We start from the raw sequence: 23,160 nt of genomic DNA on the forward strand, positions 1-23,160 counted from the left end.
TAGAATGGATGTAATACAGCTCCACTGGCTGTAAGAGGCTTAGTCTCCTGTGTGGTGTTACTGTTTCTCTGTCCACATAACCTAGCCCTATATCACATTTAGCATAATTTGTGGTGTTAAATTGGACTGATTTATCTAGGAGAGTGAAATAATCTCTCATCCTTTCCAAAAGGTCAGTACTTTCAGACCAAGATTTAATTGTATCAGCCGTGCAGGGGGTTGCATTCTGTCTGCATTATTCTTGGCTTGTGGCTAAATTGGGAAGCAAAAGTAGTAGAAAATAATTGTTTCAATCTGTAAGCATTAATACTGCTGATTACAAAAAGCAACATGCTTGCCAGCCTGTCATAACTTACTACATGTAACAGTAAGAAATCTGTGATAGCAAGAGATATTAACTGTGATAATGCCTCTGGCGCAATATTCTGAGGCTTAAAACACCTGTTTTATAAAAATCTAAAAATTTAAGTAATCTCTTATGTGGAAAACTGTGTCATGCGCTTTCAACATATAGACAGGCAAATACCTATTTTACCTAAACACATGCATAATTCCCATTGATGTCAACAGCGGGGTAAGGGGTGTGTGTGTGTGTGTGTGTGTGCACGCGCACTACTCTTGAGGCCATTCTGCACCAAAACATTAAATTCTGCCCATATTTTAAAATTCTGCAGATTTTATTTGTCACATAAGTGTGGCGGCTTCACCATGGCATTGGGGAGCATAGGCTAGTGGGCACAGAGGTGGAAGATCACTTTGAAGCTCTTCCACCCCCACCCCCCGTACACACTCAGTGGTGAGGCTGAACCCAATCCTGACACTTAAACATGCCATGGTCCTGCCCCTCCATGCCAGGTCCACCGGGTGTGCGCAGGCAGGCTCAACAAGGCAGGATTCAAGTGTGGAGGGGTTTACTGTGGGGGGGGGGGGGGGATCCAGGTGTGGGTTGAGATGGGTCTGTCAGGGGCAATCTGGGTGCAGGCAGCTCAGTGCAGGGTCTGAGTGGGGGGAAGAGATCTGGATGCACAGGGGGCTTGTTGGGGGGGTTCTCTGTGAAACAGTAATGGGACTCTGAATGTGGGCGGATCCAGGTGGTTGGAACTTGGGTGCGGGGGGGGAATCCTGGATGTGGTGGGGGATAGAGCTCAGCAGAGGGGGTCTGGGTGTTGGGGGCTCAGTGGAGTGGGGATCCAGGTGCTGGTGGCTCATCAGGGTGGTCCAGGTGAAGGGGGAATGGGGCTCATTGGGAGGAGATTCTGGGGTGGGGGTGAAGCTTGATGGGAGGGTCTGGGTATGGGGGGGGTGGGTTCTGGAGGCATGGGGGCTGGGCGGATGGGGGAGCATCTCCCTGCACAGGGATCCCTTCCCCTGCAGCTAAGGAGTGATGGGCACAGGAAGCGGGGAGAATAGGTGGAGGGAGAAGTTTGCAGAGCTTCCTGCAGCTGGGGGAGAAATCGGGGGATGGGTCTGACCCAACCCCAGATGCTTTGCAGAGGAAGAAGTAGTCCCGTCCTCCCCAGCCTAGCCAGAACTAGCAGCTGAGCCCAACGCAAAGGTAGGAGCCACCAGCCGGGTCTTCCCCAGTTCTGTCCCCTGCCCCACAGTGGTTTACCTCTCTGCCGGCTGCCCTGGGCACCCAAAACGTACTGCTGGGGAGGGTCTCATGGCTGCTCTTCTGGCTTCCTTTTATGACGGGGTAGTAAAGTCACTTTTCTGTGGGGAAGCAAAGAAATCTGCGAGGGATATAAATTCTGCCATGCACAGTGGTGCAGAATTACCCCAGCAGTTGTGTGCACACAGCTATGGTAAAACATATGACAACTTGAGATTATTTTTTTTAAATATTCAGATTTGTCTCTCTTAGCAAACTGAATAGAAAAAATTGTCCTCACATGAACACAGCCATCAGCAGTGAGTAATATCCTAATTGCTCTGCATAAATATTTGTTAGTTACATTGTTCACAGCCATCTCTGTTTAAAGTCTAGTAAGTGACATACTGTAATGTTTTACTGTGCAAATATTGTGGGCTCGTTTTTAAGGCGGGGCGAATTGCCTCATTCGATCAAATTAATGAGGCCGTGATTTTTTAAACTCACAATTACTTAAACCCGCCCTCTACTTTTCCTGCTGTTGTCAAAGTTAACATTATGCACCAAGGTGAATAGTGTGAGTACAGCTGCAAGCTTCAGTGCAAATGATTGTCATCTTTTTCCCAGCTGTAATATAAACTTTAGCTGCATGCTTAAGTTTCTCTTTGTCTGTGGGAAAAGAGATTTAAATCCATACAGCTTTTAAACCTTTTATCTGCGAAGGCATATTCATATCGTGCTGCTGGGTTGGTTTTTCATATTTCTAGATAATAACCATGCATTGATCTGTTGCTAATCTGATGTAACCTTTTTGTATGTATTGATCACAGCACTTTACTCATGGGAGGCGAATTAAACACTGGCTTGGCTGAACAGTTCATCATTTAAGGCTGAACTTAAATTTTAATTTTAGTTGAATTTTAAATGGACACCTACTCAGATATTAGATTTAAACAGCAGGCTGGAATGGATTTTTGTTTCAGTTTTACTAGAGAAGACCTTAAATAAAACTGTCATTTAGGTCTGGATGGCTGAACTGTTTGTTTTTCTGATGCATATTAATGTGACCATCCAAAAGTTTAGGTTATGTTTCTGAGCCTTGTCTGTGTGCTTGTTGCTGTGCAAACCTAATGGAACGCATGGTTTCTTATCATTTTGCCTACAGAAGAGTAAGTATTTTGTCATGGTGTTTTTGCCCCCACCTCAATAATGGCATTGTTTGAGTATTTTAAAATGCTAATGGCATTTTTTTTTAAGAGGACAGAGTGCTGCCAGTAATGGCTTTGAAAATGAACAGCAGATAGAGTCCTACTGGCCATCAACAGTTCTTGTGGGTAAAAATTGTCATTTGCATTGTGGTAGCACCTAGGATCCCCCAGTCCTGGTCTAGGAGCGCTTTGTGCTAGGTGCAGACAAAAAGATGGTTTACAATCCAAGTAAGCTGTTGGTCTGAGAATCTTTCATTTTGTAATGTACTTTTTTTCGTTACAGCTGTGCCACCAAACATTGCAGATCTGAAGAATTTAGAAGTGCTTAACTTTTTCAACAACCAGATTGAGGAGCTGCCTACACAGATTAGCAGCCTTCAGAAGCTCAAACACCTGAACCTTGGGTGCGTAGCAATAAAGCAAAAATAGCAAAAAAAAAAAAAAAAAAAAAAAAAAAAAAAAAGCTAAAACTGTTAGTGGTTAACAGTAATTGAATCTTGTACTTAAAACTTTCATGTTTTGTAAAGAAGATCGATTTTTATGGCACTTGGGATAGCTCTGAAGTTATGGTTTCATTGTAGTTGAGAAGGTAACAGATTTTTTTTTTTTTTTTTTTAGACAAAGGAAATGCAGTGGATCTAATTTACCTCTGTTTCAGTAAGGCATTTGATACATTTCCACATGGGAATTTATTTGCGAAATTGGAGAAGATAGGGATCAATATGAAAATTGAAAGGTGGATAAGGAACTGGTTAAAGGGGAGACTACAACGGGTCGTACTGAAAGGTGAATTGTCAGACTGGAGAGAGGTTACTAGTGGAGTTCCTCAGGGATCAGTTTTGGGACCAATCTTATTTAATCTTTTTATTATTGACCTTGGCACAAAAAGTGGGAATGCGCTAGTAAAGTTTGCAGATGAGACAAAGCTGGGAGATATTGGCAATACAGAGAAGGACCGGGATATCATACAGGAAGATCTGAATGACCTTGTAAACTGGAGTAATAGTAATAGGGTGAAATTTAATAGTGAAAAGTGCAAGGTCATGCATTTAGGGATTAATAACAAGAACTGTTGGTCTAAGCTGGGGAGGCATCAGTTGAAAGTAACTGAGGAGGAGAAGGACCTCGGAGTATTGGTTGGTCACAGGACGATTATGAGCCACCAATGTGATATAGCCGTGGAAAAAAAGCTAATGCGGTCTTGGGATGCATCAGGCGAGGTATTTCCAGTAGAGATAAGGAGGTGTTATACAAGGCACTGGTGAGACGTCATCTGAAATAGTGTGTGCGGTTCTGGTCTCCCATGTTTAAGAGGGATGAATTCAAACTGGAACAGGTTCAGAGAAGGACTACTAAGATGATCCGAGGAATGGAAAACCTGTCATATGAAAGGAGACTCAGAGCTTGGCTTTTTTAGCCTAACCAAAAGAAGGCTCAGGGGAGATATGATTGCTCTCTATACATATACCAGGGAGGGAGAAGAATTATTTGAGCTCCGTACCAATGTGGACACAAGAACAAAAGGATATAAACTGGCTATCAGGAAGCTTAGATTTGAAATTAGGCAAAGGTTTCTAACCATCAGAGGAGTGAAGTTCTGGAACAGCCTTCCAAGGGGAGTAGTGGGGACAAAAAACATATCAAGCTTAGTCTTGAAGCCAGATAAGTTTATGGATTGGATGGTATAATGGGGTAGCTTAATTTTGGCAATTAATTAGTCTTTGACTACTAGTGGTAAATATGTCTTGCTGGTGAGTCTTGCCCACATGCTCAGGGTTTAGCTGATTGCCATATTTGGGGTTGGGAAAGAATTTTCCTCCAGGGCAGATTGCCAGAAGCCCTGGGTGGTTTTCAGCACCAGTTGCATATGTATTTAATTTGAAAGTTTGAGGAAGAGACACTTCTCTTTCACATTACATTGATGTCTAGTTTGTGTCAGTAGTAATCCATTATAATCCACTTATTAAATTCAGGTTTAAATCTGTTACATACTATTTCATGCATGTGCAAAATTGTTCCCTTAACTGCTGTCTTTATTAAATATGAATTCTGTGGTTGCTATATGATGATGGAGTTTCTGCAAGAAATATGCTTATAAAACTAAACCTACAGTAGGGAGATGGACTTTTTTTTACTGAAAGCATGTTGTAGTTGTATTTGGTATATTTCCTGTTTTGTGGGTGCAATGTTATAGTATTTTACAGCTTTCTCCCTGTATGAATGAATGTTTTTATATTACGAACTCAAACCTATAGACAGCTTAAATCGGAGGGGAAGGACGTGTACGCGCTGTTACTTAAACCCAAATAGACTTTAGGCTCCATATTCTCTAATGAGTTAGATGACTCTTAAGACATTGATAACTGAACTTCATTGTTGGCTGCAGTGATATAAATATTTTCTTGATATTGGCTCCTCAATAAAGACACTATTGGTTCTTATTTTCTCTCTCTGGTTCTCTAGCATAGTGGAATAGGTTTGATTCTTGACAGCCTCTGTTGGCTTGGATTTAACAGTGAGACTGGATAATTAACATGTTTGCCTGGGAAAGTAACACTCCAACATCCTAAACGCACACATTTTGACTAGGGATACACCTCAAGGTGTAATGCTGCATCATTAGTGGGGGAAATAGCTAAATGCTTTCTACTTATGATGAAACAAGTGACAAGTTGATTGTGCTTAGTTGTAACCAGAATACTACTTCCCTGCATTTCTTCTGTTAATACTGTTTTTAAGGTAGGAGTGAACGAGTGCTGTGAATTGGCATTCTTGCTGAGAAGTATCATTAGTCTTGCAAATGGTAAACCAAAGGCTGCCTTCCATGTTAACTTTGTAGTGTAACATTCTACTTCTGGTATACGTCTTAAGGGAGCACCACTGCCATGGCATCTGGGTGCCTCACATTTTAAATATTACAACATAAATATCGTCCCCGTAAAACTGGTAAATTCTCTCAGGTTTCATTTCCCATTAAAGCCCCTTGTAGCGATGTGAGGACTCAACACCAGCATGGTGCCTCCTGCTGGTCATCCAGGAAATTAGCTTTTCCAGTGTTGGAGTGCCCTCTGCCAGCCGGTATCCTGTGTGCATTAGGCCCCCCGGGTCCCTCCGAGTGCCCCTTTACCTTTGGGGGCTGCCCCCTGGCAATACCCCCACTCCCTGGGTCTCCCCACCTAGGGGAACCCCCAACCCTTTATCCTGACATTGCTTCAGTGGCTACTGCCAGTCACCATCTAACCCGCGCTCACTGGGGCAGACTGCAGTCTATCAACCACTCATCAGCAAGGGGGGGTTGGACCTGCTGCCTTTGCCTATGCTGGGCTTCACCTCTGCAACCCCAGTACCATTCCCGGCCTTTAGCAAGGCCTGCAGCCTGGTGGTTTTCCAGGCTGTAGCTCCCCAGTTCCTCTGGCCTTTCCCCAGCCCTGCTCCAGTCTAGGTACCCTGTTGAGCTTCCAAGCAGCCAGGCCCGTCTCTCTCCACAGCTAGAGAGAGATTGCGTGAGCTGCTGCCTCGCAGCCCTTTTATAGGGCCAGCTGTGGCCTCATTGGGGCATGGTCCCAGCTGTGGCTGCTTCCCCAGCCAGCCTAGCTTTTGTCAGGAGCAGGGCAAATGCCCTGCTCCACCGCGGAAAGTTTTTGATCTCAGGAGTTGGATCAGGCTGTTAGTGGCTGCTACTTAGAGATTTTAAAAAAAACCAAAAAAAACCACATACATGAAAAGAATACCCTACCTTGGGAATGTGATTTATTCCTTTGTAGCTAAACCTGTTTGTAGCAACCCACAGGGCAGCTGAACAAGTCATACGCTACACCTCTCCAGCAAATACTCAGATCACTTTGGGTAAAGTACTCCAGCTTCCCAGGTCAACTTTCATTCTTCTGAGGCCTTCTGTATATTTTCCTACCTGCTTTTCTTCTCCGAGTGGTTGGTTAAATAAATAAATAAATAAATCTCAACCCAATGCCGCAACATCCTGGTGGTCCTTGTGTTGCTATTTTCTCACTTTTTCTTAAGGATGGTTTCTTTTTTGTGATCTTCAGAGCCTGGCCACATCAGGTCAACTGTCACTCGTGGACCACACGCACAGCCATAAACGTTCACTCACACACAGGAATAAAATTGGCACATTAACTTTGTATACCCACTGCTTGCCGTTGATTTACAAATATTTGGCTGCACAGGGCTATATTCATTGTATGAAAAACATCAGCCACTGGCCACTTTTCAACATCTATGTGGAACGGCAGTGGAGGCAGAGAATATACATAAGAATGGCCCTACAGGGACAGACCAAAGGTCCATCTAGCCCAGTTCCTGTCATCTGACAGTGGCCAGTGCCAGCTGCCCCAGAGGAAATGAACAGAACAGGTAATCATCAGATGATCCATCCCCTGTCGCTCATTTCCCAGCTTCTGGCAAACAGAGGCTAGCGACACCATTCCTGCCCATCCTGGCTAATAGCCATTGGTGAACCTATCCTTCATGAATTTATCTAGTTCTTTTTTGAACCCTGTTATGATCTTGCCTTCACAACATCCTCTGGCAAGGAGTTCCACAGGTTGACTGTGCGTTGTGTGAAGAAATATTTCCTTATTTGTTTTAAACCTGCTGCCTATTAATTTCATTTGATGACCCTAGTTTTTGTGTTACGAGAAGTAGTAAACAACACTTCCTTATCTACTTTCTTTACACTAGTCATGATTTTATAGACCTCAATCATATCTCCCCTTCCAAGCTGAAAAGTCCCAGTCTTAATCTCTTCTCATACAGAACCTGTTCCATTCCCTAATCATTTTTGTTGCCCTTTTCTGAATCTTTTCCAATTCCAATATATTTTTTTGAGATGGGGCAACCACATCTGCACACAATATTCAAGATGTGAGCATACAGTATTCCTCTTACGCCCACATCTTGAAGTCTTGAGCAGGAAGAAACTATATTTTGGAGCGGGGAGGGGGCAAGAGGGGTAAGAATGAGCAACTGTTGGGCTAGAGTGGTAAGTTTACCCCTCCCCCCACAATACAGCTTGGAGCAATAGGGTCCAGGCATGTACCTGGCGTCGAGCCTGGTACCTGGATTCGTGCTGCATAAAAAGGTGTCTAAGAAGATAATCACCACCTAAGATCACCAGCTAGAAGCATGTGTTCCAGTGTGCCTGGATGGGCCCCCTCCTGCGGGACAGAGCGCATCTGAAACCCACAGTCTTTGTGTTGCCAGGTTCTGGAAAGAGGCAGGGAGTAACAGTACTTGTTTGTGGGAGAGGCTGCCATCAGTGGTGCTAGTGAGGTGGAGAGGGCACAGCAGCAGGCAGTAGTGGTTGTGAAGGAGCTGTAATGCTCCATCAGAACTGGGCAGATGTTTTGATGGACGAGCGATTTCTATAAATTTTTAGATCAGGAACAGAAATAGCAGTGTTCGTGGTACTACAGAGGCTCCAATACCCAAATAAGCGAGGAGTATTAAACCTGTAGTACAGCAGCTACAGTGAAGGATACTCTTTCTGGCTCCTAACTAATAGAATTACAGTAGCATCTAGAGGGCCTTCTCTTAGCTCAGGGACCCACTGTATAATGTGGTGTCACTACTTATAGTTAAGACTACAATTTGATCATGGGTATTTTTAGTAAGTCATGGACAGGTCACAAGCAAGAAACAAAATCACAGCCTGTGACTTGTCCATGACTTATACCATAAATATCCCTAATTGAATCTTAAGACGGATGGGAAGCCCTGCTGCTCCCGCTGCCCCCAAGACTGCTGCTCGGGCGGTCCCCAGGGCCAGCTGCATTGGCTGCTGCTTGGGCGGTCCCCAGGGCCAGCTGCATTGGCTACTGCTCGGGCAGTCCCCAGGGCCAGCTGCATTGGCTACTGCTCGGGCAGTCCCCAGGGCCAGCTGCATTGGCTACTGCTCGGGCGGACCCCAGGGCCAGCCGCATTGGCTACTGCTTGGGTGGTCCCCAGGGCCACCAGAGCAGTGGCTGTCCCCAGGGCCAGCTGCTTGGGTAGCCCTGGGGACAGCCACAGTGGCCACTGGAAAAGTCAGAGATCACAGGAAATCACAGAATCTGCGACTTCTGCAACTCTGTGACAGATGCGGAGCCCTACATATAGTAAGTACATCACTGTCCCTGTTGCAAAGAACTTAGTTGAAGTAAACAAGACACAGGGTGGGAGAGAGGATATATTATTCTCATTTCATAGATGGGGAAGTGAGGCACAGTGAAATCAAGGCCTTGATTTTGCAGAGAGTTCTACTGGAGCGTAACTTTGAGCACTTATGTAGTGCCAGCGGGTCAGTCTGTTCTTATGTTTAAAATTAAGCATGTAAATCTTTGTAGAATTGGGACATAAGTGATTTGCCTGTGGTCACACAGAAATTCTGGTGCTACAGCAGCACTATCTCACACATAATGTGAGTGAACTATAATACTGAAATAAAGAGAACTGTAAACTAGCTAGCCAGCTAATCATGTGTACTGGATTCATTGCTGCCTGTGTCCTTGAATAGCATTCCAAATGGGGCCTACTCTAAGTTCACAAACATGCTGTATCCTCCCCCCGGGCCCCGCTTTATTCAAGGGAATAAAACAACTCTGATCAGTTCATACATGCATCAGAACACATGTGTGAGTACCTTCGGCACAGAGCTGCTTCTTTATCCATGTGCACATTAATACGGTTGTGCAACTGGATGCCAACAGAAGAGAAAAAAAGACTTTTCAAAGAGAGGGGGAAATATAAATGGCGCTGGTATGTTGATTGGTGTACCTGCTAGGTTGCATGCTATGTGTTTCCAAGTACCAATTCCAAGGCTGATATGCTTACTCTTGTTCTCTATGGCCCTTGATAATGAAATGAAATAATCTCCAGAAAATAAGTGCTCAAACAATTGCTGGCAGCTTTTCAGCTATCTATAAAATGAGATGATAGTGCTTATCTACCTAACAGGAGTGCTCTAAGAAAAAAAATCATTGTTTGAAGAACTTGATTGCTGCTGATGCAAAGGGAGAGGGTCTTGAAGTAAGTCTAGCTGTGACTCCTTCCAGGGATCTTGACAGGGTTACTCAGTCTTAGTATAGCGTGTCATTGTACACTTTACAGATGTATTGGGTGTCACTTATGTGGAGGGGAAGTCATTTTGCATGCATTGCAAGGCAGCTTTTGATGGGTCTGCTGCTCATCAGAAGATTTCACCACATTCTTCAGTGGAACATCTAAATCTTCAGTCCTAATTCTTAAAAACGTCTCCTACAAATAACTTTAGCTTGAGTTACATTGTTTAATACAGTTTTTTGTATAGTTGAGTCATAGGCCTACAAATATGCCATTTTATGAAAACTCACTCCGACCCTAAGGATTTATTAAGTAGCCCAAATTTGATACCATGTGACATGATCCGATCTCAACTCTACTCCAAGTTGATTTGTTTCATTTAGATGCGAGAGCAGCTTTATTCCCTTCTGTAATGAATACTCTCAAACCCTAACCTCATTCTTGGAGTTTTCTCCTTGATCTGTTACATTAAAGTTTCACCTTTTTTTATTCCAGACTCTCCTGGCCTTGGTTCTTTTGGTTAGCTGTCCAGCACTGATACTTTTTTTTGTTTTTTAAAGCAGGGCAGTTAGCACTGTCTATTCTTAAGGTTGTGTAACACTTCCTATTATTAGACCCTGTTTTCAGTTGTTTATCTTTGCCATAATTTAACTGACATTTTCAGGGTGGGTGTTGGCCAGAACAGTCTAGCCACTTCTGAGAATGAGGTTAGGGAAAAATACATTTTCGCCAATGTTAAAATCTGGCAATCCTTTCTTTTGGAAAGCTCTAGTGGCCCGATGCTGGAAGTTGAAATTAGGCAGGGAATAGCCTTTGTGTCAGATGTGCTTTTGTCTTTTTTCCTGTGAAAATCCACCCACATTTAGCCAAGTTAAAAATGTTCTGAAAAATCTGACTTTTTACATGTTCCATGATTACGTGATAGAGCTTAGCAGCTACAATCTCTTAAGGTTCCATGCACATTGGGTATGCTGCAGCCCCTGGATGTGACCAGACCGCAGACAAGCCATCTCTACACATCCTGCAGAACGGAGAGCCAGGAAGCCTGTCTCTCCTCTGCTCTCAGTGACACTCTGCTAATGCCCAGGCAGCATGGAGGAGGATGCAGACTGACTCAGAGGCAGAGGGGACAAGAGTTGGACCAGGGAGAAAGAGAAGGAAATAGATTGAGATTGAGCTTGAGAGCAGGGGAAAATTAATGCTAGTACTGTTAGATCAAGTGCCTGAGGTCTATGTGGTGGATCTAAAGATTCTAACCCAGCTAATGACCCACGTGAATGTCAGTGTGATGCCACATACAAAAAGCAAACGGAAAAAAAATTCCAGTATGTTCTATTTCCTATGTTAAAAGAACATTATTAAGGTTGCAAGGTCAAACATTAAAAAATTAGGAAATGCAAGATTTAAGGTTGCCTGTGCAACCTTAATTCATCACCCTCGTGTATGCATTAGGATAGTCTTTAATTTTATTATCACATACTGTTTTTTCCACAGGACCTCCCCTGATTTAGTGCACAAGGTGGCTCTTCTTTGGGGATGAATCGGGGTTCTCTAGTGAAGGAGGTTGTTGTAGAAGTCATAAGGTGTATAGTGAAGAGGTAGGGTTTTGCAGGAAGAGAAAGGATGAACTGATGGTTAAGGAAGTTGAATACTATTCTGAAAAATTCAATTCTGTCCCTTCCTCTGCCACAGAGTTCCTATGTGATGCCTAGCAAATCACTTCATCAAACTTTTCTCTGCATCTGTTCCTCATTTTGGGTGTCAAACTTTAAGACGTTGGGGTCAGATTACAGCTGTGAGTGCTCAGTATTTCAGACGATTAAACTCCATGGGAGCTGTGCTTTGATCATATTAAGTGCTATATAATACTAAGTACTTTGAAAACTTAGATTCTAGTTTTCTCAAATTTGGCATCCAAATTAACGGACACCTTTGATCTTATTCTCTCTGTGCCTCAGTTCCCTTTCTGTAGAATGGGGTAATACCCACTCCTCTCCCAGTGGTGTTATGAAAATAAATCATTAATGTTTGTGAAGCACTCAGGTATTATAATGAGCTTTGTAGAAAAGGAAATGAATAATTCTGTCTCCACAGCAGTGTTGGAATTGCATGCAGTAAATAAGGCCTGTGGCCACACATTGACCAATGAGGAGAAAACAAAATATTGAATAGCTGATTATTAACTGGGCACTGTCTATTCTGGGCACTGAATGAAGAATGGGTGGAAAAAGTAGTATGTGATCATGTGTGTGGGGGGGGAGAAGTAGTATGTAATTAACTATTCTTCGAGGTGATTGTTCATATCCATTCCAAGCAGGGGGGTGGGTGGGTGTGCCGCATGCACGCCATCCGGAAGATTTTCCACTAGCAGCGCCATAGGGCCGACCTGTATGCCTCCTGGAGTGGCGCCTCCATAGTGCCCTATATAGGGGCCCACCAACCCTCCACCCCCTCAGTTCCTTCTTACCGCCAGTGACTGCTAGCTGGAACTTTGCTCACTTTCTCAGCAAGCCTAGCAGTGTCTCTATTAAGTGTATATAGTTCATTTTTCTCATAGTTTAGCATTAATGTTAGTTGTAAGATAGTTAATAGCTATGGGGGGGCTACCGTAATCATCACCCCGTCCTGGGGCAGGCCCGGGTCCCCAGGGTTTAAACTCGCTGCACGGACTGCAGGAAGATTATTCCTGCTTGAGGTGCCTCGAGGAGAGCCACCAAAGAGACCAGTGCAGTATCTGCAAGGGGTTTCATCCCAGGACAGAGAGCAGAGACTGAGTGCACCTGATGGAGGCGGCCTTACAGCCACACTCGGACCCCGAGCCTGCCGACCCACTGCCCAGCACCTCATCCTCAGTGTGCAGCGCTCTGGCACAATTAGCAAGAGAGGAGGCCCGGTCTAAGAACTCTTAAGTCCCGGCACCAGAGAGAATCAGGACATAGAGAATCAGGCTTCATGTGGCACTGATCACCAACGCCGGTGCCCGCGAAAAAGAGGAGGCTAGTGAGGGGCTGATCAGCCCACCAGGACCTTAAAAGACCAGTGGCATCCACAAGTGGGATGGGACAAGCTGTGCCACAGCCGCATCCTCCCAAGGCCCTGTTGACTCCTGCCCCTGTGGGGGTGCAGTTGAGTCTGGACCGGTTTAGGTCCCCGGATCTCAGTGAGGATGTGCGCCTCCCATTGACGTCGGAAGGCGTTCGAGGTGGCCTCAGACTTATTGAGCCTCCTGGTGCCGGCCTCCATGCGCCAGAGGGAAGAGCCGCCAGGAATGGCTCGACCCCCGATGCAATCAAGGGGCAAGCTGGCCATGATGATGCCACAGTCCCTGCCCCGCCCTGCTCCAGCGGTAACGGTCCAGAGCGTTCCCTGGCCTCGTGGCACCGCTCGCTGGCGACAGTGGGTACTGCTCCTCCTTGGTCTTCATATTCGGAAACCTTGGAGGCAGAATCCTACCGCTCCAGTAGATCAAGGAGCAGGAGGTAGACTTCACAGGCAAGCCAACGACCTTACTCGGCACCGTGGCAGCATCAATGGCAACCGCTCTTCCAGTGGTTGTTCTGGACTCCCTGGGCTCACCATCAGACCCTGGGACAAGTGCACGGTCCTCGACATCGGTGGCTCAGGTGCAAATGCCTCCACCACTGGCACCGCTGTCTGACAGGAGTGTGCCACAACAGAATCCGGCACCGCCTAATCAGACACTGGCACCGATGGGGGCCATGTTTTCAACGCTGCAGGCACCCCCCAGCACTCCTCATTGTTCCATGTCAACCCCAGTACTGGTCGCAGTGCCACATCCTACATCTGCACTGGCCATGCAACCATAGTACTGTGTGCAGCAGGATCTTGCAGAGGCTGAGGGTAGCGAGGAAGGTCACCTGCAAGTGATCTCCTCTTCCTTGCCGGATGAGGTGGTTGCAGGAACTTCAGCGGCACCGGATCTAGAGGAGAACTGGGTGCTTTAGCAGCTATTTAAACATGCTGCACAGAGCATGGCAATCCAGGTAGAGGAGGTTGAGGTGGATGTAGACCCGGAAGTGGACATCCTTGCTCCCTCGGGCCTGTCTAGGATCGCCCTGCTGTTGATCAAAATGATAGCTGACACGTCCCGCACCCTTTGGCAGACACGAACTTCCAAAAGGACAGAGGTGCTACTTTATACTCTCCAAGGGCTATAAGCACCTTTACGCTCCCCCTCCCCCGACGCTCTGGTTCTGGATGTGGCCAACTAAAAGAAGCATCGGAGGTTTCAAGGCTCTACACTAAAGAACAGGGAAGCCAAGAAGTTGGACCTCTTTTGGTAGAAAGGTGTACTCAACAAGAGATCTGCAACTATGCATCGCCAACCAACAGGCTATAGTGAGCCAATATGGCCATAATACGTGCTCGGCCTCATCCAGTTTCGCTGAACTCCTTCCCCAGGAGTCGTGAATAGAATTCTCCGCTCTGGTGGAGGAGGGGAAGCTGCTTTTGCGTGCATCCCTCCAAGTGGCCCTTGATGCAGCGGATGTAGCCTCCCGCACGCTAATCACTAGGCTGGTGTTGCGGCGGGGGTCCTGCCTTCAGGTCTTGGGCCTTCCACATAAGGTCCAGCAGACCATCCAGGACCTCCCCTTTGAGGGTTCCACACTGTTTTTCCAAGAGAACGGACAAGAGGCTCCATAGCCTAAAGGACTCAAGGGCTACCTTATACTCGCTAGGCCTGCATGCTCCATCCACCCAACGCAGGCAATTCAGGCCGCAGGTGGCCCCGTGGTCATACCAGCTCCAGAACCACCTGGCGCCCTTGCATAGGTGGAGCAGAAGTGGCAGGAGGAGGTAACAGCCCTCAGGACAGTCATCTGGCCAGCTGCGGCCTCCACTGGGGCCTAGACCCCAAATTTTGATGGTGCGGTCGAGGGCGACCTACCAGTCAAGACTTTGGATCCTACCAATCCTATCTTTTTGTCACGGCTGTCCCCCTTCTATCGTGCCTGGTCCTGAATCTCATCAGATAGTTGGGTGCTCCGCATGGTAGAGGGGGGATATTCTATCCAATTCTTCTCCCTCCCACCCCACCAGCCCCCCTCATAGTGAGCAACACCCATCTCCAGTTCGCAGTCCTGCCTTTCGGCCTGTCAGTGGCCCTGAGGGTCTTCACAAAGTGCATGGCAATCATAACAGCTTTCTTGTGCAAACACGAAATTCAGGTATTTCCCTACCTGGACAATTGGCTCATCCTGGGCTGCTCCCAGGCACAGGTGGAGGCTCAGATGGTCTTTATCAGACAGACCTTCCTCGAGCTCAGCCTCCTGCTGAACGAGGCCAAGTCTACCCATCTCCTGTACAGTGGATAGAGTTCATGGGGCAGTTCTGGACTCAACGCAAGCCAGAGCATACCTACCAGAGTCCATGTCCGACGACATTCTCGGTTTCTCACATTTCCCGATCACCACAGCAAGGAAATGCCTCAAGTTGCTTGGGCATATGGCTGCTTTCACCTATGTGGTGAGCCACGTCAGGCTAAGGCTGCATCGTCTTCAGTCCTGGTTAGCAACTGTGTTCCGACCAGCCAGGGACATGCTGGACTCTGTGGTGACGCTTCCCATAACGGTGCTAGTTTCCTCCAGTGGTGGCTCGACCCGTGGGAGGTCTGTGCAGGAATATCTTTCGGCAGCCCCCAGCCATCCTTTTCCTTGGTAACAGATGTGTCGGATCTGGGGTGGGGGGCACATCTGGGGAATCTCAGGGTCCAAGGCCTTCGGTCCCCAGAGGCCCTCTCCTTGCACATCAACATCAGGGAGCTGTGGGCGGTGTCTCTCGCCTGTCTGACCTTCAAATCTCACTTTGCGGGCAGGTGTGTTACAATCCTCACAGACAATACCTCGGCAATATTCTACATCAACAAACGGAGGTGTACGTGCCTCTCCCCTGTGCCGGGAAGCCCTCACATTATGGAACTTTTGTGTACAGAATGCAATTCACCTAATGCCATCCTACTTCCCAGGGATGCAGAACAACCTAGCAGATGCCCTCAGCCGCTTGTTCCCTGGTCACAAGTGGTCCCTTCGCTGGGACGTGGCACATTCAATCTTCCATCTTGGGGGCTATCCTCAGATAGACCTGTTTGCCTCACAGGACCACAGGAAGTCTCAACGGTTTTGCTCCCTCATGGGGCACAGTCCAGGATCTGTCATGGATGCCTTCCTCCTCTCATGGGAAGGTGGCCTTATTTACGCCTTCCCTACAATTCCGATGGTCCACAGGGTACTTCTCAAGATTCGCAGGGATCACGCTCGAGTCATACTGATAGCGCTGGCGTGGCCGCGCCAGCATTGGTTCACGTCACCACTGCAGATGTCTGTACAGGCACCCCTTATGTTGCCCCTGCTCCCAGACCTGATCACACAGGATCGAGGCCATCTCCAGCACCTGAACCTGGAGTTGCTCCACCTCACAGCCTGGATGCTCAGTGGCTAAACTCGGTAGAAATTCAATGCTCACAGCAGGTTAGACAAGTTCTCCTTGGTAGCAGGAAACTCTCCACCAGGGCCACATACATGGCCAAGTGGAAATGGTTTTTCATCTGGGCAGAACAGCAGGGATAGGCCTCATTGCTTGCCTCAATCCCACTCATTCTTGACTACCTACTTCATCTGAAACAGCAGGGTCTTTCACTCTCTTCAGTTCGGGTCCACTTGGCAGCCATCTCCACGTTCCACCCAGGAGCTGACGGTGGTTCAGTCTTTGCAAACCCACTGGTTGGTCGCTTCCTTAGAGGCCTGAATAGGCTTTTCCTGCATACTTGACAACCTGGCCTGGGACCTTAATTTGGTCCTTTCTGCCCTTACAGGGCCCCCCTTCGAGCCCCTGGCTACATGCTCATTACTGTATCTCTCTCCTATAAGGTCATATTCCTCGTGGCTATCACTTCGGCCAGGAGGGTATCGGAGCTCAGAGCCCTGACCTCCGAGCTTCCATACACTTTGTTTTTTCACAAAGACAAAGTCCAACTCAGGCCACAACTGAAGTTCCTTTCTAAGGTGGTCTCCCGGTTCCACATGGGTCGGACATTTTTCTCCCTGTGTTCTATCCTAAGCCACACTCCTTTCCTTTAGCATGGAGCGTAGGCTGCATTCCCTAGACGTTTGCAGGGCTCTGGCTTTCTATATTGAAAGAACCAAACCTTTCAGGAAATCAATCCAACTCTTTTTTGCTGTGGCTGACAGGATGATGGGGCTCCCTGCCTCATCACAGCATATCTACTCATGGATCAAGGCCTGCATCCACGAATGCTACAATTAGGCTAAGGTGCCTGCCCCGCCTATCACAGTCCACTCCACAAGGGCACAGGCCAGCTCCGCGGTGTTCCTGGCTCAGGTTCTGACACAGGAAATATGCAGAGCTGCTACATGGTCTTCAATCCATACATTCACGTCACACTATGCCATCACACACCAGGCCAGAGACGATGCAGCTTTCGGCCATGCAGTGCTCCAATCTGCAGTGAACTTCGACCCCACTGCCTAAACACCGGCTTGTCAGTTACCTGCTTGGAATGGACATGAACAATCACTCGAAAAAATGGTTACTCACCTTTTTGTAACTGTTCTTCATGATGTGGTGGTCATGTCCATTCCAATACCCACCCTCCTGCCCCTCTGTTGGAGTACCGGCAAGAAGGAACTGAGGGGGTGGAGGGTTGGCGGGCACCTATATAAGGCACCATGGACGTGCCACTCCAGGGGGCGCACAGGCCGACCCTATGATGCTGCTAGGAGAAAATTTTCCGGCTGGTGTGCATGTGGTGCGCGCACACCTGCTTGGAATGGACATGAACAACACATCTTGAACAACAGTTACAAAAAGATAAGTAACCGTTTTTATCATGTAATTAAAGACTATTGCACAGGCGACTTTAATTCTGGCACTTCCTAGCTTTTGAGTGCTTGAATTTTCAACCTTAATGATGTTCTTATAATGTATTTTATGTGTGTGAGAAAATGAGACGATGACATTAAATACATTGTCATTTTCCACTACTGTAATGAGAGCTGGTTGGAAGATCTTGGTGACTGAAAATTCAGTCTTTCTCCCCCACCTCCTTTTATGACTTCCCTGCCACGCCACCCATTTTCCCCACTGTATAGCCAGTTCTGTTTGAAATTCTCATCCACATGTAACCCTTTTCAATCCCCTGTTCATGGTCATTCCTTGCTGCAGTGTTGAATGTATCCACCCCTTCTCCTACCCCCTCCAAAGCATCTCTATTACTGAAGAGTGGTTAAAGTCTGCTTGTTCTGCCTTTCTCAGTGGCTCTATGGCCACCTTAGATCAATAGGTCCTGGATCTGCTGTGCTCCTTGGATTAATTGTTGCTGTCTGTCTGTAGTTTTATTGCTCTAGCTGGACTGTACAGCTTAAGGTGCGGTGCCTTGACCTGGTAATTAGGTGATTCAGTGAATATGCAACCCTTATGACCCGAATAATTGTACTTCAATGCAATCAGATGAATTGGTTGTGAGAAGAAACTATCTTTATTAGGGAAAATGATGGGATGAAATTAAGGAAGGAGTGTAGGGTCAGATATAGGAACAAAAAAGTCATGGGAATTTGGAGAATAATGGTCTGTGGGTCTCAATCCTATGAGGTGCTGAGCAACCTCAGCTCCCATCCCATTAACCAGTGGGAGTTGGGGGCTTTGGCACTATGCCCTAAAAGAGTTGACCCAGAAATTAGCGTGGCCTCTTTTTTGGAAAGCTCTTAATGCCTTCATCTTTTTTGCTTATGATTAACTAGCAAAATGAATATAAACATATGTTCTGTGTGTCTTGGTTTTCCACCACCAACAGCATGAACAGGTTAAATACCTTGCCTAGAGGATTTGGATCTTTACCAGCTCTGGAGGTTCTTGACTTGACTTATAACAACTTAAATGAAAATTCCCTGTCTGGAAACTTCTTCTATCTGAGTAAGAAACTTTTTAAAAAAATCTATAAATCTTCCTGAAATGATGCTTTGCTTTCTGCCAGTGAAATTTATTTGATAGAGACCAAACTTCAATAGAATTTTTTAGATATATGTTTTTCTTCCTTAGGTCCTCTTGAATATTTCTACATAGCTCAACAATACGTACCATTGATATACAGTCACTTGACACAATTGGGCATACAAGGACTTGGTTAGTAATGGCATATTAGCATTCTCGAGGGTAATATTTTCTTGAGCCACATACTTAGCTAAAATTTAATAGACGCTAACAAGCCTCATGGGACAATAAAGAATGTTACCTTGAGACGTGTTGACGATCTGAAAGTTTCCAGAATTGTGTCTCTAGTTTTTGTATGTATGTTAAAACCATGTTAAGGTTACAAAGTCAAACACTCAGAAATCATGAAATCTCAGAATTCTGATTGCGGCTTTAATTGAGCCTTTTTGTCCTTATCTATTATGATAGTCTTTAATTATGTTACCACACATTGTTTTTTCTATATGATCCTAGCCTTTGAAGTGAATTCAGTATTACTTTTTATTCTCATTCAGCATGTGGTCCTCGGCCTTATTTACTGCACACCATCCAAACTGCATTGAATACAGTACTATTGGTTTCCTCCAGGCATTTCTATGGAGTGCTGCTCATACTCTGAGTGTTTTAATAAAACATTAATGAATTTTAGCTTTAGAACACTCTTCTGAGATAGGGACATGGTGTTCTTCTCCATTTTATATCTGTGGAGCTGAGACACAGAGAAACTAAGGCAAAAACAGTCCAAAGTGTGCACTGATTTTTGAGTTCCTGACTTGAGACATCTAAGGCCTGATTTTTCAGAGTCCCTAGTGTTTTTACAGCACTGTACATGTTCAGAGCACTGTGCCTCCTTCCCGCCCCCGACTTCAGTTACAGTTGTGAACACTCGGCCTTTCTGCAAATCTGTCCCTAAGTATCTGTAGTAGGGCACCTAGAAAATGAGCAACACTGAATTAGTGGCCAACTGCGGACACTTTGGTTTATGTTTTTGCCCGGCAACAGATAGGAACTCTATGGCGAAGGCAGGGATAGAGTCTAGTTCCCCAGGAAAGCATTCAACTTCCTTAAAAAGGATCTTTTTTTTTCTCTTTTTGCAATCCCGTACCTCATTCCTAGACACCTTCTGACTTCTGCAACAAGTGAGGCAAGGGTCCTACAGACAGCAGCTTCTTTCAGAACAAAATCAGGGTTGTGTAGTGAAAGCTCCATCCTTCATGTGCACTCAGTGAGCCAGGGTAGAAGAAATAGTATGTGATCATGTAGTTAAAGACTGTATCATTAATGCAGGCACACACACAGGCTCAATTATGGTTACACAGATAATCTTTATTCTGGTGTTTCCTAACTTTTGAGTGTTTGACTTTTGCAACCTTAATATTCTTTCCAACAGTGTTTTTTTTATTGGAAGTGCAATCAGAACATTAAGCAGAAAAAGTGGCAAAGAAGTTAGAGGAGGCCATGCTGCTTGCTGAGAAGGACTTACTGATTATCATCCAATAGAAGGAAAATTTTAAATTATCAAAAAGTTAAAAACAATGACCACAATGCAACTAATGAGAAACCTGCAAAAAAGATGTGCAACCTGCTCTCAGAAGGGATGGGAGGTCATAATCGTTCTCCCAGTGTTCACTGTTTTCTTTTGGTTTAATTTTCCTGAAAAGTACCATGCACAGCCACAATGCTGTATAAATAGTAATAAGCTAAATGGATATATTGGGTTTTTCTTTTTCTTTTTTGAATTTCACCATTCTGTGTTCTTCTGCAGGGAGAGAGACTACATATGAAAATATAGATGATTTGATTTGAACTCAGTTGTGTTTGTTTTCTACTGTCCTGTTTTAAGATCTTTCCACAGCGCTGCATGTAGTTAAATATAGGTGTAAATTCATTCCAAAACACAGCTTTTTTAATGCAAATTGGGTAATAACTAGGAATCAGATGTAATAAAGAGTAATTACTCCTTCTGACAGCTGAGTATTGAAACTATGTGCCAGAACCTGCCAGAGTCTATTGTAGAAATTGTTAATTGTGTCAGTCCTTTTGGATATAGATGTTTTCCTGAACACACCAACAATACAATAAGGCAGTAAATCTAAGTTTGACCTGCTTGTTATTATTGTGAGCCCTGAGTATGTCAAAGGCTTTTCACCAAGTCAGGGTTATTAATCAAAGCTGACTCTCTTATTGATCAGACCTCAAATGGTTGGGCTATATGCCACCCTGTTTATATATTGCTGTTTAATTTGCAGCCACCCTGCGTGCACTCTATCTAAGTGACAACGATTTTGAAATCCTGCCCCCAGATATTGGGAAGCTCACAAAGTTGCAGATAGTAAGTAATTTATCTAAATTCTTGGAAAATCAATTCACTTTCGCAGCCCTTGTAGTAGTAGAATCTAGTCAATTTGAGAAGTAGTGGTTATTCCTGAAAAACAAACCCTACTACACCTTGTACTGTTTCTTGTTTATCTTGTAAATAAATTGGAAGAATTGAGTGTTGGGGGGCAACGGGTGGGCAGAGAGTAAGTGTTCTCTTTTAGGCTGCTTTATTTTAACTGAAAATTGTTCTGACAACTTTATATTTTCTTTTAGCTGAGCCTTAGGGACAATGACCTGATATCACTGCCTAAAGAAATTGGTGAACTCACTCAGCTTAAGGAACTTCATATCCAGGGAAACCGTCTTACTGTGCTACCCCCAGAACTGGGTAAGACTGTAGATAGTGCTTTGTTGTTTTGAGTAATAATGATTGACACAATGCACTTCCTGTTGATAACCTAAACCATCCGTTGATCTCCAAGAAATAGTTTTTGCTGAGGTTGTCATTGCTGCTATTATCTGTCTATTCCCCCAGATAGCCACTCACTTTCTCTCTTGTTGGGTTTGTGTGTATTTGGGAGAGGAAGGGCTTGTGTTTGTCATGTTGCACATTTGGCTGCATTACTTGTTCCCATATTATGTATGACCTGTGTATTAGTCAGTCAGATGCAAAATTTGCATACTGCATTCTGCTTTGTACATAATTTCTTTTAAAAATCTATTTTAATTGTCTGGAGCTAGTTGTGTTGAAATCATTGCTACAGTCAGCGAAAAAGAAATTTTGAATTCTCAGTGCTTGGATAGAAGTGGCTTTCTTGAGCCTGTTTCTGTAGAAATGGAAGTTTGGTCAACAAAAGTAAGATAAGGCTAAGTTAGTTGTTTTTTTTGTTTAAGTCTATATTTTGATAGCAAAAAATATTAGACGATCTGACAACTTTCCCTCAAAACAGTTGAACCAGCAGATGAACTATGGATTTGTGATTTCTGCCATTACCACTAGTAACGTAATTTTCTTTAACCAAAAGGTAATGGTCTTCATTAGAAACTAAATCCCTGAGTGTATAGCACATTTGCATTGCACTAGTGCATTTTTGTGATATGTGCATTGACTTCAGTGGAGTTGGGTCATTTTCTCAAAATCTCCATTTGGGTTAGAGTGTTTTATGATACCCTTGAAAAATTGTCTTTTGATGTAAATATGCAGCAGGATCAGTTATTGGTTGCTCTGCCTTCTGAATTTTATCCTTATCTCTACCTACTCCTATCAACTAATTGCTACATGCACGCACTCACTCACTTTGGTGCCCTTCTACCCCGATATAACGCTGTCCTCAGGAGCCAAAAAATCTTACCGTGTTCTAAGTGAAACTGCATTATATTGGACTTGCCTTGATTTGCCGGAGTGTGCAGTGTGCCCCTCCCCTCCCACCAGCACTGCTTTATGGTGTTATAACACGAATTCGGATACATCGGGGTAGAGGTGTATGTGTACACATTCTCTTGCGCTGTGTGTGTATATATCAAATTAAAAAAAAGATATTTTCTAAATCCACAATTCTTAGTTTACACGTGTCACTAAGCTTTGTCCTAAAGCCATTGGAAAAGTGTCTGATCGTCTTCGAGTGCTTGCTCATGTCGATTCCATTCTAGGTGTGTGCACACCTACCTGCATAGTTGTCAGAGACTTTTGCCTTTGTTGCTGTGCCCTGGTCTCTGCATCGGTCCAGGTCACTGGTTTGCCACCACAGATCACCTGTACTGCACTCCCGGTTTCCACCCTCATGCAGTCTCTCGCCCAGAGGGAAGTGCAGGTTGCCATACAGTCGACACTGCTCATCTTTGCACCGATGAGCACCATCAACGAGACCTCAGGAATGCTCCCCAACATGACGCTGTTCCCCCTACTCCCAGGACCGGTCTGCCTATTTGAGATACCAGTCGCCCATGGCGACTGTTAGCCACAGAACTTGGGTCAAC

At 45.2% G+C, this 23,160-nt stretch overlaps 1 protein-coding gene across 3 annotated transcripts in view; it reads left to right on the forward strand.

Moving 5' to 3' along the window:
• Window positions 1–23,160, forward strand: part of RSU1 (Ras suppressor protein 1) — a 207,760-nt gene that overhangs the window by 59,625 nt on the left and 124,975 nt on the right. For all 3 annotated transcript variants that reach the window (XM_030550451.1, XM_030550450.1, XM_030550453.1), the window contains 4 exons: window positions 3,083–3,203; window positions 18,689–18,807; window positions 21,114–21,196; window positions 21,457–21,571. In XM_030550451.1, the coding sequence (XP_030406311.1) occupies window positions 3,083–3,203; window positions 18,689–18,807; window positions 21,114–21,196; window positions 21,457–21,571 (438 nt within the window). The remainder of the gene's footprint in view (window positions 1–3,082; window positions 3,204–18,688; window positions 18,808–21,113; window positions 21,197–21,456; window positions 21,572–23,160) is intronic.

Source organism: Gopherus evgoodei, chromosome 2 (genome assembly GCF_007399415.2).
Source record: "Gopherus evgoodei ecotype Sinaloan lineage chromosome 2, rGopEvg1_v1.p, whole genome shotgun sequence".
Taxonomy (NCBI): domain Eukaryota; kingdom Metazoa; phylum Chordata; order Testudines; family Testudinidae; genus Gopherus; species Gopherus evgoodei.